The sequence below is a fragment of the Chelonia mydas genome, chromosome 7 (assembly GCF_015237465.2).
Source record: "Chelonia mydas isolate rCheMyd1 chromosome 7, rCheMyd1.pri.v2, whole genome shotgun sequence".
NCBI lineage: Eukaryota > Metazoa > Chordata > Testudines > Cheloniidae > Chelonia > Chelonia mydas.
The window spans coordinates 45,094,501-45,108,083 of NC_057853.1; the positions used below are offsets into that span (position 1 = coordinate 45,094,501).

Here is a 13,583-nt window from a genome sequence, read left to right on the forward strand (position 1 = left end):
AAGCTAACAGAATGTTGGGAATCATTAGGAAAGGGATAGATAATAAGACAGAAAAGATCATATTGCCTCTATATAAATCCATGGTATACCCTCATCTTGAATATTGCGTGCAGATCTGGTTGCCCCATCTCAAAAAGATATATTGGAATTAGAAAAGGTACAGAAAAGGGCAAAAAAAATTATTAGGGGTATGGAACAGCTTCCATATGAGAAGAGATTTAAAAAACTAGAATTTTTCAGCTTGGAAAAGTAACAAAAAAGGAGGAATATGATAGAGGTCTATAAAATCATGACTGGTGTGGAAAAAGTAAATAAGTATTAGTTACTCCTTCTCATAACACAAAAACTAGGTGTCACCAAATGAAATTAATAGGCAACAAGTTTAAAACAAACAAAAGGAAGTATTTCTTCAAACAACACAGTCAACCTGAGGAACTCTTTGCCAGAGGATGTTGTGAAGGCCAAGGCTATAACAGGGTTCAAAAAAGAACTAGGTAAGTTCATGGAGGATAGGTCCATCAATGGCTATTAGCCAGGATAGGCAGGGATGCAAAACCATGCTCTGACGTGTCCCTAGCCTCTGTCTGCCAGAAACTGGTAATGGGCGACAGGGGATGGATTACTTATCCTGTTCAATCCCTCTGAAGCATGTGGCATTGGCCACTGTTGGAAGACAGGAAGCTGGGCTACATGGACCATTGGTCTGACCCAGTATGGCCGTTCTTTGTTCTTATGTTCTCATGAGCTCTGGTGCTCAGGGGTGTGAAAAACAGAGACCACTGTGCTCCATGGCTATGTCAACCTAACCCTCAGTGTAAACACAGCTAGGTCAATGGAAGAATGCTTCCATCAACTTAGTTACCATCGCTCAGGGAGGTGGTGTATTTACAGCGATGGAAAAACACTTTACATTGCTGTAGGCTGCATCTACACTATGGGGTTATGCCTACATAGCTACGGCAGTGTAGCTATGCTGCTATCATACTTGTAGTATAGACAGGGCCCAAGAAAAGGATCTCCAAATTAGTCCCCACATCAACATCCAAAAAAGCCATTCAAAATTGTGCCTGGAGCCTAGACTTCTTACAGTCAGAAATGCCAGGTGACAAAACTATAAAACAAGGTTAGTAAGCTGAGTAGTGATGCCAGGACTTAACCAGCAGTGAGGACCTTCACTTGAGGCTAGTCTTTTGGGTATATTTTAAACATATGAATGACTAATTTTCTCCTGAAACAGAGTGGGGTCACACACAAGGCATTGTGTTTACCAGGCCTTACCAGGGTGTCTGTCGTCAAACGGGTCCGGATCCCCCTTGCGGTATTCTTCAGTCTCCTTCTCAATTAACTCAGACATTCTAGGGAGGGAGTAAAAATCAAATAAACATGCCACATGCATTTTCTTTCCCCAGTGGACAGCTCCTAAACAGTCTATTTGCCAAAATACTATAAACAGCCCATCAAGTCACATTCAAACTGTACTCTGTTAACCACCAGAAGATTCCAGGCATCCACTGGATACATATAAGAGCAAGTTAGAGAGGACGCCTGTCCCTCCCAAAACACTGATCACATATCAATGTTCTAATGATATGCTAGCATGCTATACTAAAGTAGATTGTCTGCTTCTCTTTGCTGAGTCCCAGCAATGGAGAGAAAGCACTTTTTCCTCCTCTGAAAGAGGCAGTGCATCCAGCTGAACTGCTTCAATGCTATGCATAAGGTGAGGACACAAAGAGAAAAACCATCCGTCACGCTACCTCAGAACTCTGGCACAGATGGCCTACAAGATATCAGGTAGGAAACCCCTGCCCATTCTAGCCTCCCCTGCACAGCATTTCAGATTGCTTTTTGCCTCCCTGACATACAGATGAGCCACTGCAATTCATAGGGCTTTATTATTTTTGCTCCGGGGGTTGTGGGAGGGGGTTGGAGGGAGGGTTAAAGAGGAGGGAATTTCTCACCACCACATACTCTACTACAAGAGGTAAAGGAGACTAAATGTCGCATGAGAAGGCTTTCCAACCGGTCCCTGCTCAGTCTGTTGGCGTAGGGGGCATACCCTGATTTCTTCCCCCTCCTCAACCACCTGAAATAACATTGAGGAATCTAGCTCTTCTCAATTCCTCAGACAATTAATCAGCAGTTGTGGGGCTGGAGTAAGGAAGGACTCAAGCAACCCCCCCACCCCCCCTTTGGAGCCTTACCCCAGACTAACTGCTCATCTGTACCAGGCAGGAGAGTTGTGGGAGCAGCTTTAAAGCTGTGCATTCCCCTTGCCTGAGCCATGACATTAAAGCTATAGGCAAAATTCCAGACGTAATGACTAGCAGCCTGAACAGGTATAAGAAATCCTATGTTCCTGCTCCTCTAGGAAGAGCAGAAGAGGTGCCTGAGAATGGGAAATGCTAAGTCATCAGAGAGACTGATCATTATTTTACATATGAAGGAAGACCAACACATTTTCTGGCTTTAAATGCTCCCCTAACTGTATCTATTTTTCTGAGGTTTTCCAGCAGAAGGATACGTGGATTAGGATAAAGTCAAGATCTGAAATTCAAAGCCTTCAGCAAATTCATCTTATTCCCATGGTGTCTATCCTTCCCCCCTCAATTTAGGTCTCACTGAGGCAGCTACAGAGTCTGCCTACACCTCCTTGTCAGAATTTTGATATTTCAGGTGCTGATGATGAGCCTATGGTCTATTACAGGTTAGGCAAGGCCACTCAAGCAGCTACGTTCATTCCTAGAGGAGCAAATGCACTTTTCTTTTCCTGGGGATTTCCTCTAGAGTGTGCTGCAGGATTCCACTCTGTCGCCATCACTTTTCAGTATATATCGGATGCTTCTGAGGAAGAGCAGAAAGGAGCAAAAGCATCTGTTGCATTCCTTCATCATGAACTGCATTGATTTGCCAAATCTGGGCATGTTTTACAATATTAACAATAGTTTAATATTGTAATCAGTAATGAGCCGGGAAATCCCTTGTCTTGCCAGAGACAATTAACTTTCACAAGACTCTTTGCCCTGTGGGGTTCCAATATTTCATGTTTGCCAGCCTGATTTTGAAGAGAAGTAAACTGCATCTTGCACTAAAAGGTTGCCGAATTTGGGCTGTGGTGGATTTCTAGCAACAGCAAGTTGTAAAATTGGGTACACCTTTATATGGAACATCCTACTATCAACTCTAACAATTTTTCCTTGGGACTTAACAGCTTGAGAGCGCCTGCTGAGCACAGAGACCATGGGGAGGAATAGGAGGAGATGTGATCTGAGAAGTCAGGTCTATGGGTTTGTCTACACATAATCCGCTACAGCACCACCGCTGTAGCACTTCAGAGAAGACTCTTACCTACGCTGACAGGAGGGTTTCTCATACCCCTGAGCAACATAGTTATACAGACCTAATTTCCTAGTGTAGACCATGCCATAGACTAGCTAGGCCTTTCTAGGGACATAAATAGGGTTTAAAAATAGTAACTGTTTAACCTATTAAAATTCTACCAGTTAAACGGTTAACTGTTACGGCGTTCACATAGGCATGCATGACAGTGGCCTGAAAGAGTTCTTGCCTTACCCACAACCACTCTCCAAGAAAGTCTGTTTGATTTTCCTCCTTCCCCCGACTAGAAAATGCCTTGAGTGTTTAGTCCCATTTTTCCTTTTTGGTTGGATAAATCAAATTTTGATTGGTGGCTCTGCCAACCCTTAACTGAAGAAGTGGGAGTGGCGAATAATTAAGAGTTTCCCTTCCCTTGCTTCCCAAGTGCTTAGTTCAATAGGTGTTGTTAAAAAAAACACCCTCACAAGTGGCATAAGCTACGTCAGTGGGAGAAGCTCTCCTGTCAACGTAGTGCTGTGCATACTAGGGCTTATGTTGGTGTAACTTATGTCGCTCGGGGGTGGAATATTTACACCCCTGAATGACGTAAGTTTTGCCGATATAGGCAGCAGTGTAGACAAAGCCTTAGAGTAGTCTCAGGGCTGCTTTATCTTTCCCTGATAACAACAGCCCCCAGGGCCCTTTCCTCTAGCCCAGGACCATGGTAGCAGTGTGCTGCAGCTACCCCTCGCACCACAATATGCCCCATTCTAAGTGGGTGAGGATACAGCCAGGACGAGGGGTACAGAGCCACTGGCTTTACACCATCTAGGCAACCCCTTATGTAAGGGGTTTGAGAATCTGGCCCACAGTAGGTACAGAACTGGTTCATATGAGCTACACGCAGACCTCGAATGAATGCTGTTGCATCTTCTCATATCTAAGTATTCTAGAAATACTTGCTGATCGACGTTGCCTTATAATCAGCCTCTTCACTTGTATTGTGTTTGTACCTTCTGACACTCTGGGATATATGAGCCTATTTGGAAACATGATTTTATATGCAGCCTGTCACTCTGTGAATCACTGACTACTTTAATTTACTGTCATTTAATTTTACTGTCCCATTTGTAATAGTTACCACAGATTACAATGAAGCCTTGACACCATGAGAGTTTGCCTATAGCTGACAAATCATTTTTTTCTGAGCATTTCTCATGATGCTTCAGTACAGCCTTCAGCACCATACTTTGGTGTGTGAAAATGTCTGCACATTTCATGCAGTTTTGCCCCTGGAAGATTTCCTCTATGTCAACTCGGAAGGAGGAAGGAAGCAGAAAGATGTCACTCACTGACCAGCACGACCACAAGTTCCTCTGTCTTAGAGTCTACAACAATATACAAAGGAGTCAGATGTGCCTTGAAACACCACCGAGCACAATCCATCTTTGTGGGGAGCATCTAATATCCAGAGCAGAGACACCTCAAAAGACTCCCTTAAATCTAGGCAGAAGCCAGTCTGGAGCACTTCTATGTTCTGTCCTCAAAGCAGATCATGGAGTAAAGCTATGCTGCTGAGCTCCTGAAAGTTGGGACTCTGTTACTGCTTTCTACAGCAATGTAAATTCAGCTACCGCTTGGTCAAATGGATCCTCTTCACCAGTTGCCTTAAAGTGATCTCTGTATCGGCCTGAAGCCAAAAATGTCAACATGCCAGATCTGTACTGAGCTTTGGCATCACTTTCACAAAAACAAAGAGCAAGAGCCAGCTGCTCTCCAAAACCACTCTGCTGAAGCTATCAACTCCGAACAGCACTACAGTGAAACCTCTGGAAACCACCCTCCCAAAAGGCTCAGTGTCTGCAGACTAACTTGGAGGAGCTTGTTTGCAGCACTGTATGCTCATGGAGTTAGTCAAGTCCAGCAGAGAATCAGTGAGGCTGCCTTGCAGGGAGCTGAGATCCATTAGAGTGGTCTGCACAGTAAAAGTACTCTTTGTGGTAAGTTCCAATAGTCAGTCTGCTCAGTGAAAGATGTGCTGACAACACCAAGATCCTCACAACCATTCACTCCAAACATCAGTGTAATCCAGGGGTTCTCAAACTGGCGGTCGGGACGTTTTTGGAGAGTGTTGGGGACAACTTCCTGGTACAAGTGCTGAAGGAACCGAGTAGGGGCCGTGCTCCTCTTGCCCTGCTGCTTACAAACAGGGAAGAATTGACTGGGGAAGTAGAAGTGGGTGGCAACCTAGGCAGCAGTGACCATGAGATGGTTGAGTTCAGGATCCTGAAAAAAGGAAGAAAGAAGAATAGCAAAATACAGACCCTGGACTTCAGAAAAGCAGACTTAGACTCCCTAAGAGAACTGACAGGCAGGATCCCCTGGGAGGCTAATATGCGGGGGCAAGGAGTCCAGGAGAGCTGGCTGTATTTTAAAGAAGCCTGATTGAGGGCGCAGGAACAAGCCACCCCGAAGTGCAGAAAGAACAGCAAATATGGCAGGTGACCAGCCTGGCTTAACAGTGCAATCTTCGGTGAGCTTAAACTCAAAAAGGAAGCTTACAAGAAGTGGAAATTTGGACAGATGACTAGGGAGGAATATAAAAATATTGCTAGAGCATGCAGGGGTGCAATCAGGAAGGTCAAGGCACAATTGGAGTTGCAGCTAGCAAGGGATGTAAAAGGTAACAAGAAGAGTTTCTACAGGTATGTTAGCAACAACAAGAAGGTCAGGGAAAGTGTGGGACCCTTACTGAATGGGGGAGGCAACATAGTAACAGACGATGTGGAAAAAGCTGAAGTACTCAACGCTTTTTTTGCCTCCGTCTTCAGAGACAAGGGCAGCTCCCAGACTGCTGCAATGGGCAACACAGCATGGGGAGTAGGTGAGCAGCCCTCAGTGGTGAAAGAACAGGTTAAGGACTATTTAGAAAAGCTGGACGTGCACAAGTCCATGGGTCCAGATCTAATGCATCCAAGGGAGCTGGCTGATGTGATTGCAGAGCCACTGGCCATTATCTCTGAAAATTCCTGACGATCAGAGGAGGTCCCAGATGATTGGAAAAAGGAAAATATAGTGCCCATATTTAAAAAAAGGGAAAAAAGAGAACCCGGGGAACTACAGACCAGTCAGCCTCACTTCAGTCCCCGGCAAAATCATGGAGCAGGTCCTCAACGAATCTATTTTGAAGCACTTGGAGGAGAGGAAGGTGATCAGGAACAGTCAACATGGATTCACCAAGGGCAAGTCATGCTGGACCAACCTGATTGCCTTCTATGATGAGATAACTGGCTCTGTGGATATAGGGAAAGCAGTGAATGTGATATATCTTGACTTTAGCAAAGCTTTTGATACGGTCTCCCACAGTATTCTTGACAGCAAGTTAAAAAAGTATGGATTGGATGAATGGACTATAGGGTGGATAGAAAGCTGGCTAGATTGTTGGTCTCAATGGGTAGTGATCAACGGCTCCTTGTTTAGTTGGCAGCCAATATTAAGTGGAGTGCCCCAGGGGTCGGTCCTGGGGCTGGTTTTGTTCCACATCTTTATTAATGATCTAGAAGATGGGATTAATTGCACCCTCAGCAAGTTCGCACATGACACTAAGATGGGGGGAGAGGTAGATATGATGGAGGGTAGGGATAGGGTCCAGAGTGACCTAGACAAATTGGAGGATTGGGCCAAAAGAAATCTGATGAGGTTCAACAAGGACAAGTGTAGAGTTCTGCACTTAGGAAGGAAGAATCCCATGCACCGCTACAAGCTGGGGACTGACTGGCTAAGCAGCAGTCTACAGAAAAGGACCTGGGGATTACAGTGGACGAGAAGCTGGATATGAGTCAGCAGCGTGCCCTTGTTGCCAAGAAGGCCAACGGCATATTGGGCTGTATTAGTAGGAGTATTGCCAGCAGATCGAGGGAAGTGATTATTCTCCTCTATTCTGCACTCATGAGGCCACACCTGGAGTACTACGTCCAGTTTTGGTCCCCTCACTATAGAATGGATGTGGACAAATTGGAGAGAGTCCAGCGGAGAGCAACAAAAATGATTAGGGGGCTGGGGCACATGACTTACAAGGAGGGACTGAGGGAACTGGGATTGTTTAGTCTGCAGAAGAGAAGAGTGAGGGGGGATTTGATAGCAGCCTTCAACTACCTGAAGGGGGGTTCCAAAGAGGATGGAGCTCGGCTGTTCTCAGTGGTGGCAGATGACAGAACAAGAAGCAGTGGTCTCAAGTTGCAGTGGGGGAGGTCTAGGTTGGGTATTAGGAAACACTATTTCACTAGGAGGGTGGTGAAGCACTGGAATGGGTTACCTAGGGAGGTGGTGGAATCTCCATCCTTAGAGGTTTTTAAGGCCCAGCTTGACAAAGCCTTGGCTGGGATGATTTAGTTGGTGTTGGTCCTGCTTTGAGCAGGGGATTAGACTAGATGACCTCCTGAGGTCTCTTCCAACCCTAATATTCTATGATTCTATGACCCCTCAGGGGGTAGCGAGATTATTACATGGTGGGTCGCGAGCTGTCAACTCAACCCGAAACCCGCTTTGCCTCCACCATTTATAATGGTGTTAAATATACAAAAACGTATTTTTAATTTATAAGTAGGGGTCACACTGAGGCTTGCTATGTGAAAGGGCCCATAAAAAAGTTTGACAACCACTGGAATCAGCCTCAGCATCTGCAAGAAAGTGTTGGTGCTTCTATCCTCTCTGCCAAACTTATGTAATCAGTGTACCATGTTGAGTCCTATAAGCAGAATCGGGGGAAACTCTGAGGATAACTAACTTTGACACTGATGATACGAGGACACAGAGACCAAATACTTCTCCGGAGCAGCAGGAATGCAAGACTGCTCTGAACGATATGACCTCCCCTCCACACACCCCAGATATATAGAATTTTTTTTTTTTTTTTTTTTTTTTTTAAGTGGACTAGGACAACTGGATATGTCTGAGGTTCTTGGACAGGAATCCTCAAGGATTCCAAGATAGATGCAATCCTATTGTTTCAAACTCTTAATATTTTGCACATCTGGTAATATCTGGTGTTTTTCTTAAAACAGTAGCTCTGGAAAGCAAGAGAACACGAGGTCTTGGCTTACAGTTAAAAAAGGAATAAGTTTCTAGCTCTTGTGGTTGCAGGGAAAAGCCTAATTTCACTAACTGAATGTACCCAAAGTCCCAGGAAACCAGAAAACAAATAATAAAAGCCCTCAATGTTTTTTTTTTAACATCTCATGATTTTTAAAAAAAAAAAACTTGTGATATTTTGGGGGCTAACTCATGATTTTTAAAGGCCTGAAAATGGTAATACTGCTGTCCATTTAACGAGTACCATTCTGCTCTTGCCCCCTATTTTTCACGAGTTAGTGAAGATGTGGAAGACACCTCACACCTCTCTCCTCCTACCCTGAGTTACTTGAGGCAATCAGTGCTACTACCTCTTCCCACCAAAAGAAGAGCTTTAGTCAAGGCAGCAATGGTCAGGGGAAAGAGCACCTCTTCAGACATACAACATATGACCAGCATCCTAGCCACAAAGTGCCACTGGTTCCCTGTTCATTAGAGGATCCCGCTAAAGGAGGGAAGGAAGCCACTGCTCATTTTCAAAACTCTCCACTGGAATTGGCAAGCCAACCTCACAAACTTTCTCTGTCTACTCACGTCAATTCATCTTATGCGAGTCTCTCACAATCTGAGCACTGTTACTGAGAGACTCTCTGTAACTCCAGCCAGATGGAATAAACTTGTAACTCTCCACCTCAGACTATGTTTTACAAGCGTCAGCAGCAGATCTACCTTTTCTCCCTTGTCTAACTCTCAGATAGTAGAAGAACAAGAGAAACATTAAGTGTATTAAACTCAAATATTTTGGAGACAGTTTATATAAAATCTATACAAAGTAACACCATACTGTTTTGACAAGAACTGTGAAGTATTGCACATTCCTCAATTTTTAGGCCAAAAGGAATGTAAGCTACCAATAACTGATCAGCTACTTTAACAACTTCAAGTATAAGTCACCATATGCCAAAAGCTGCTGTCATGTCTCAGAGGTATTTGCATCTCAGAGCTTACTTAACAGAGCTTACCTGGTGAGGATAGGGACCATGTCTTGCCCACTGCCATGTTCTTTCTCCCATTGCTCCAGCAAAGCAGTGAGTTCAGCCTTGGAGTCCACATGCCCAGACCCTGAAGTCATGGCTTAGCCTAAGTGAGATGGGAAGAAAAAAAATAAAGTGAGATTAACTAGCAAATTGTCCCACTCAGTTATGTTGACTCCTCAAAAAGAGTAAAAAATCAGGGTTTAAAAATCCGCTTGGCAGCGGCAAGCAAACTTTAGCTGAAAGGCAGGGAGGCGGCTAAACCATCAAATTCTAAAGAATTTGACATAAAAAAAAGCAGAGGGCTGTCTTTCATCCCTCAGGTATATAAACAAACGCAAGTCTACTTTGCAAACCCAAATCTGGACTGGTGCATGCAAATCCTTAACTGTGATGGGTAATAGCCACAAGTGTGTCCAAAATCAGAGGATTTTTTGCAGGTTAACATATGTCTCCACAGGCAGACTGCTCCTGTCCCTTTGCTGTTACACCTAGGTTTACCCAAGAAACTGCAAAGCAAAGCTGACAAGATTCTGATCAGTTTCATTGCTCCTGTTCAACACCCTCTGGGCATCAGGGAAAGTGACAAGAATCATATTCACTTTAGATTGCTGCTGCAGTCCCACAAGATTTAAAGTAGCAGCAGAGGGAGGCACTGACAGTTGTTCACAGTGGACTAAAGACAAAAAGAGGTTCAGGGAAAGGATCTCTACCACTCTGCCCCTTCAAGTCAGGTGGCTCTAGTGAGAAAGAGGAAGAGACAGAGACAGACACAGACACATGTTCTCCTTTCCAACAGCTTCATGGGAGGAAACAAGAAAGCAATAACTTCAAGATTATTAGACGCCTACTTAGTGCAAACCAGAGGTTGATACAAAAGATTTGCCCCTATGAAGGCTTCAGGTACAATATTAGACTTTATACCAAGGTGCAGTTGCCCCTGGACCTCACTAAGGGTACCATCTCTCATCTTATGCATTCGTCTCCAGCTAGCAAATGTCAAAAAATTTTCAAGCCTTGTAAAAATGGACCTAAACCACCGATGGTTCATAACGCTGGGGATGGCTCAATACACAGCCACACTCTTTTTGCCCTCACTTTCTAACCTAATAAGTCTTGGATTACTGGGAAGGTAGACTACAGCCTTTCGTGGCATGGTTGCAGGACACTGAGAAGATCTCAAGGGAGCTGGACCCAGGCCTAATCTACAGAGATGGTCACGATGATGTGTGACTTTTAAGGGTGAAAGAGAAGGAAAGTGATTACAAAAGACATTCCCTTTCCTTCGAATATATTTTAAGACTTCCAGTATTCGATAGGTAACAGATGCCAGTGCTATCAAATCAACAATGATTAAACAACAGAACATAGACAGAACTTTGCTGAGCCATTTACAATGCAGACGCCTAAAAGGAGAACACACACATACGGTGCCCATTCCACTTCCTCAAATATACATTACAGAAAGTCAATTGAGGGGAAGAACATGTAGCGAACCACAGTTTAGTCCATATTACAGATAATGCAGATTAGCTAGAAGTTCAGAATGTCAACTGTCAGTATTTTAAATCAAATGGACCATTGGGCACCTCCAACTGGCCTGGAATTTTTCTCGTGAACAGAACGAAGTAAGTTCTATTACTCACAGACTCCTGTCTCATAGGTCCTTTTGAGTTTAATGTATTTTGATTGGTTAGCTTATTAGACAAGGCAACAATCAAATGGGAAACTAGTCATGCATGAAACTGGCAGGAATCTCAGGACAGGTCTACACTTAAAACTCTACATCGGTGCAGTGGTTAGGTTGATATAACTACACTGGGGGGTGAAAAATTCGTAGTTATACTGATAGATCTGGCCACAGGAATACCACACAGACCCAAAGACAGTGGAAGATTAAACTCACAATTACAAAATCCCCAGTCAAAGGTTATTTGTTGTATATATTATGGTAGCTCCTTGGGGCACCATTGTGCTAGGTACCGTACAAGAGTTAGTATCTGCTAGTGGATGCCCCAACCAAGCATAAAGAAAAGGGGACATACCACATTTCAAATGACTGTATTAATTCTCTTCTTATCCTTTTTATTATGTGGAGCACTTATTCAACACATTAAGTTAGGCTGGGAGGTTTTAATGTAAACATGCAGATCACTTGAGGGAGGCTCTCTTTTAAGACTGCACAAAATGAAACATACTAGAAAAGAAATCTGGTCCAAACCCATGAAAATTTAGACGAACAGCAGGACTTAGCGTATAACAGATACATACTAGCCAGAGGCAGATATAAAAGATATTCTCCTTCCCCTCAAAGGGTCCTGGCACAGTGGCCTTTCTTGGAAAGTCAGCTCTTGGCTCCGAGGAGGAAAGACAGGCTGGACTTCCCACCATGTCTCTAATGCTGGATCCCACTTCAGGACAGTTCCCTCTCCTCTAAAACAACTCTAAATGGCCTTGGCAGATATTTAGTAAATATACAATCCTTCCTGATAGTTTCCCTGCTCACTCACTGACCTCACTAGCTACTGATGAATGCATTTTCAAGTCTTTGCATATTACAAATAAGAATTTCAGTCCATTACTTCCACAGAAGAACTACCTTTTTTACTACTGGGAATGCAAAGTGCTGGGCTTGTAATTGCATCCAATCTTTTCAGTCATCCACACCCCAGTACTGTACTCCAGGGATACAAAGGCACTAAGTGACTCCCACAAGGCCTTCCCAGGTCCCTATGTCATTGATTCACTATAACTGTGAAGAGCAGTTTACACTTCATTTTGGAGCCCTTCCCTGTCAGCCACAGTAGTTCCAGCTGGAACAGCAAAAAGATTGCTCTAGAAATACTGGCAACAGATCAGCAAAGCTCAAGCTCAAACTCAAAGCTCAAGTCTGGAAGTAGTAAGAATGTACATTATTCACCCTAACCTACTAGACCAGGCCTGCATAACATACGGCCCCTGGGCCGCATGTGGCCCGCGTGGGCTCACTGTGCAGCCTGTGGAGGATGAGTAGATGGGCTCACTGTGTGGCCCACAGGGGGTGGGGGGTGAAAAGCCAACGGCCAGCTGACTGGCCGGCCCGCGGGTGGGTGGGGTGGTGAAGAGACCAGTGGCAGGCTGGGGAGTGAGGGGGAGCCAGCGGCAGGAGCAGCGGCAGAAGGTAAGAGGCCAGCGGCAGGCAGACAGGTGAGCAGGCGGTGGGGGGAGCAGGCGAGCCGGCAGCGGACAGGCAGGTGAGCTAGCAGGGCTGAGGAGGCGAACGGGCAGCGGGGGGGATGAGGAGGCGAGAGTGGGGGAGGGATGACGAGCCGAGCAGCGAGCAGGTGAGCCGGCGGGGGGGAAGGGGGGGGGGAAAGGGCTGAGGAGGCGAGTGGGCGGCAGGGGGAGAGTAGGCAAGCTGGGGGGGATGATGAGCCAAGCGGGCGGACAGTAGCAGCAAGGCTTTATACTTGAAGCAGGGGGTGAGGAGGCGAACGGCGAGTTGGTGGCTGGAGGGGTGCATCCATTTTCAGTATTTTAATTTTTGGTACTGCAGTGATTGACTGCTGTGTGCATTAATATAGTGACCCACTGGGTCTCTGAATGAGCGTTTATACTTGGGGTTGGGGGGGGGGAGGAGGCTAGCAGCAAGTCAGTGGCTGGAGGGGGGCAAGTCTCCCAGATTCAAAATCTGCGACTGTGTCCGTTGGTCCTTTTTGCTGCTTTTCTCTGAGCTGGGGGTTGTCCCAATGCTGCAAAGAGGGTGTTCCCAAAGGAAGGTGCTTGCTTCTAACCCCCCCACGGCCCTCAGTATGTCTGCTCTTCTCTAGTCAGCCCACTTGACAAGTTTGATTGTCCTTGGTCTGGCTCCCATCCCCTCTCCAAGGGTTGCAGCTGTCTGGAGGTGCCTGCCTTCCACGCCTTCCTCATTCACACCTCATTCATTCAACAGGGCAATTGATTACAAAGTGGGGGGAAGATCTTATTCTACTTCTAGCAAAAAGACATTTTTCTTTTACCTTAATTATACTACCTTAGGGGCCTACTATAACATATTACCAAGGTTCAATACAAAGTCATATGAAAGTTATACAAAAATGCATAATGCAGAGATTTATCTACAACTGCATTGATTGACTGCTGTGGGCAGTAATATAGTGACCCCTGAATAGGGGTGTGATG

At 45.1% G+C, this 13,583-nt stretch overlaps 1 protein-coding gene across 14 annotated transcripts in view; it reads right to left on the reverse strand.

Annotated features, from left to right (window-relative positions):
• The window catches only part of DCAF1 (DDB1 and CUL4 associated factor 1), a 114,864-nt gene that overhangs the window by 87,905 nt on the left and 13,376 nt on the right, over positions 1-13,583 (reverse strand). For all 14 annotated transcript variants that reach the window (XM_043550368.1, XM_043550367.1, XM_043550365.1 and 11 more), the window contains exons 2-3: positions 9,411-9,528; positions 1,279-1,355 (exon numbers count right to left, since the gene is read on the reverse strand). In XM_043550368.1, coding sequence (XP_043406303.1) covers positions 1,279-1,355; positions 9,411-9,520 — 187 coding nt within the window. In that variant the 5' untranslated portion in view covers positions 9,521-9,528. The remainder of the gene's footprint in view (positions 1-1,278; positions 1,356-9,410; positions 9,529-13,583) is intronic.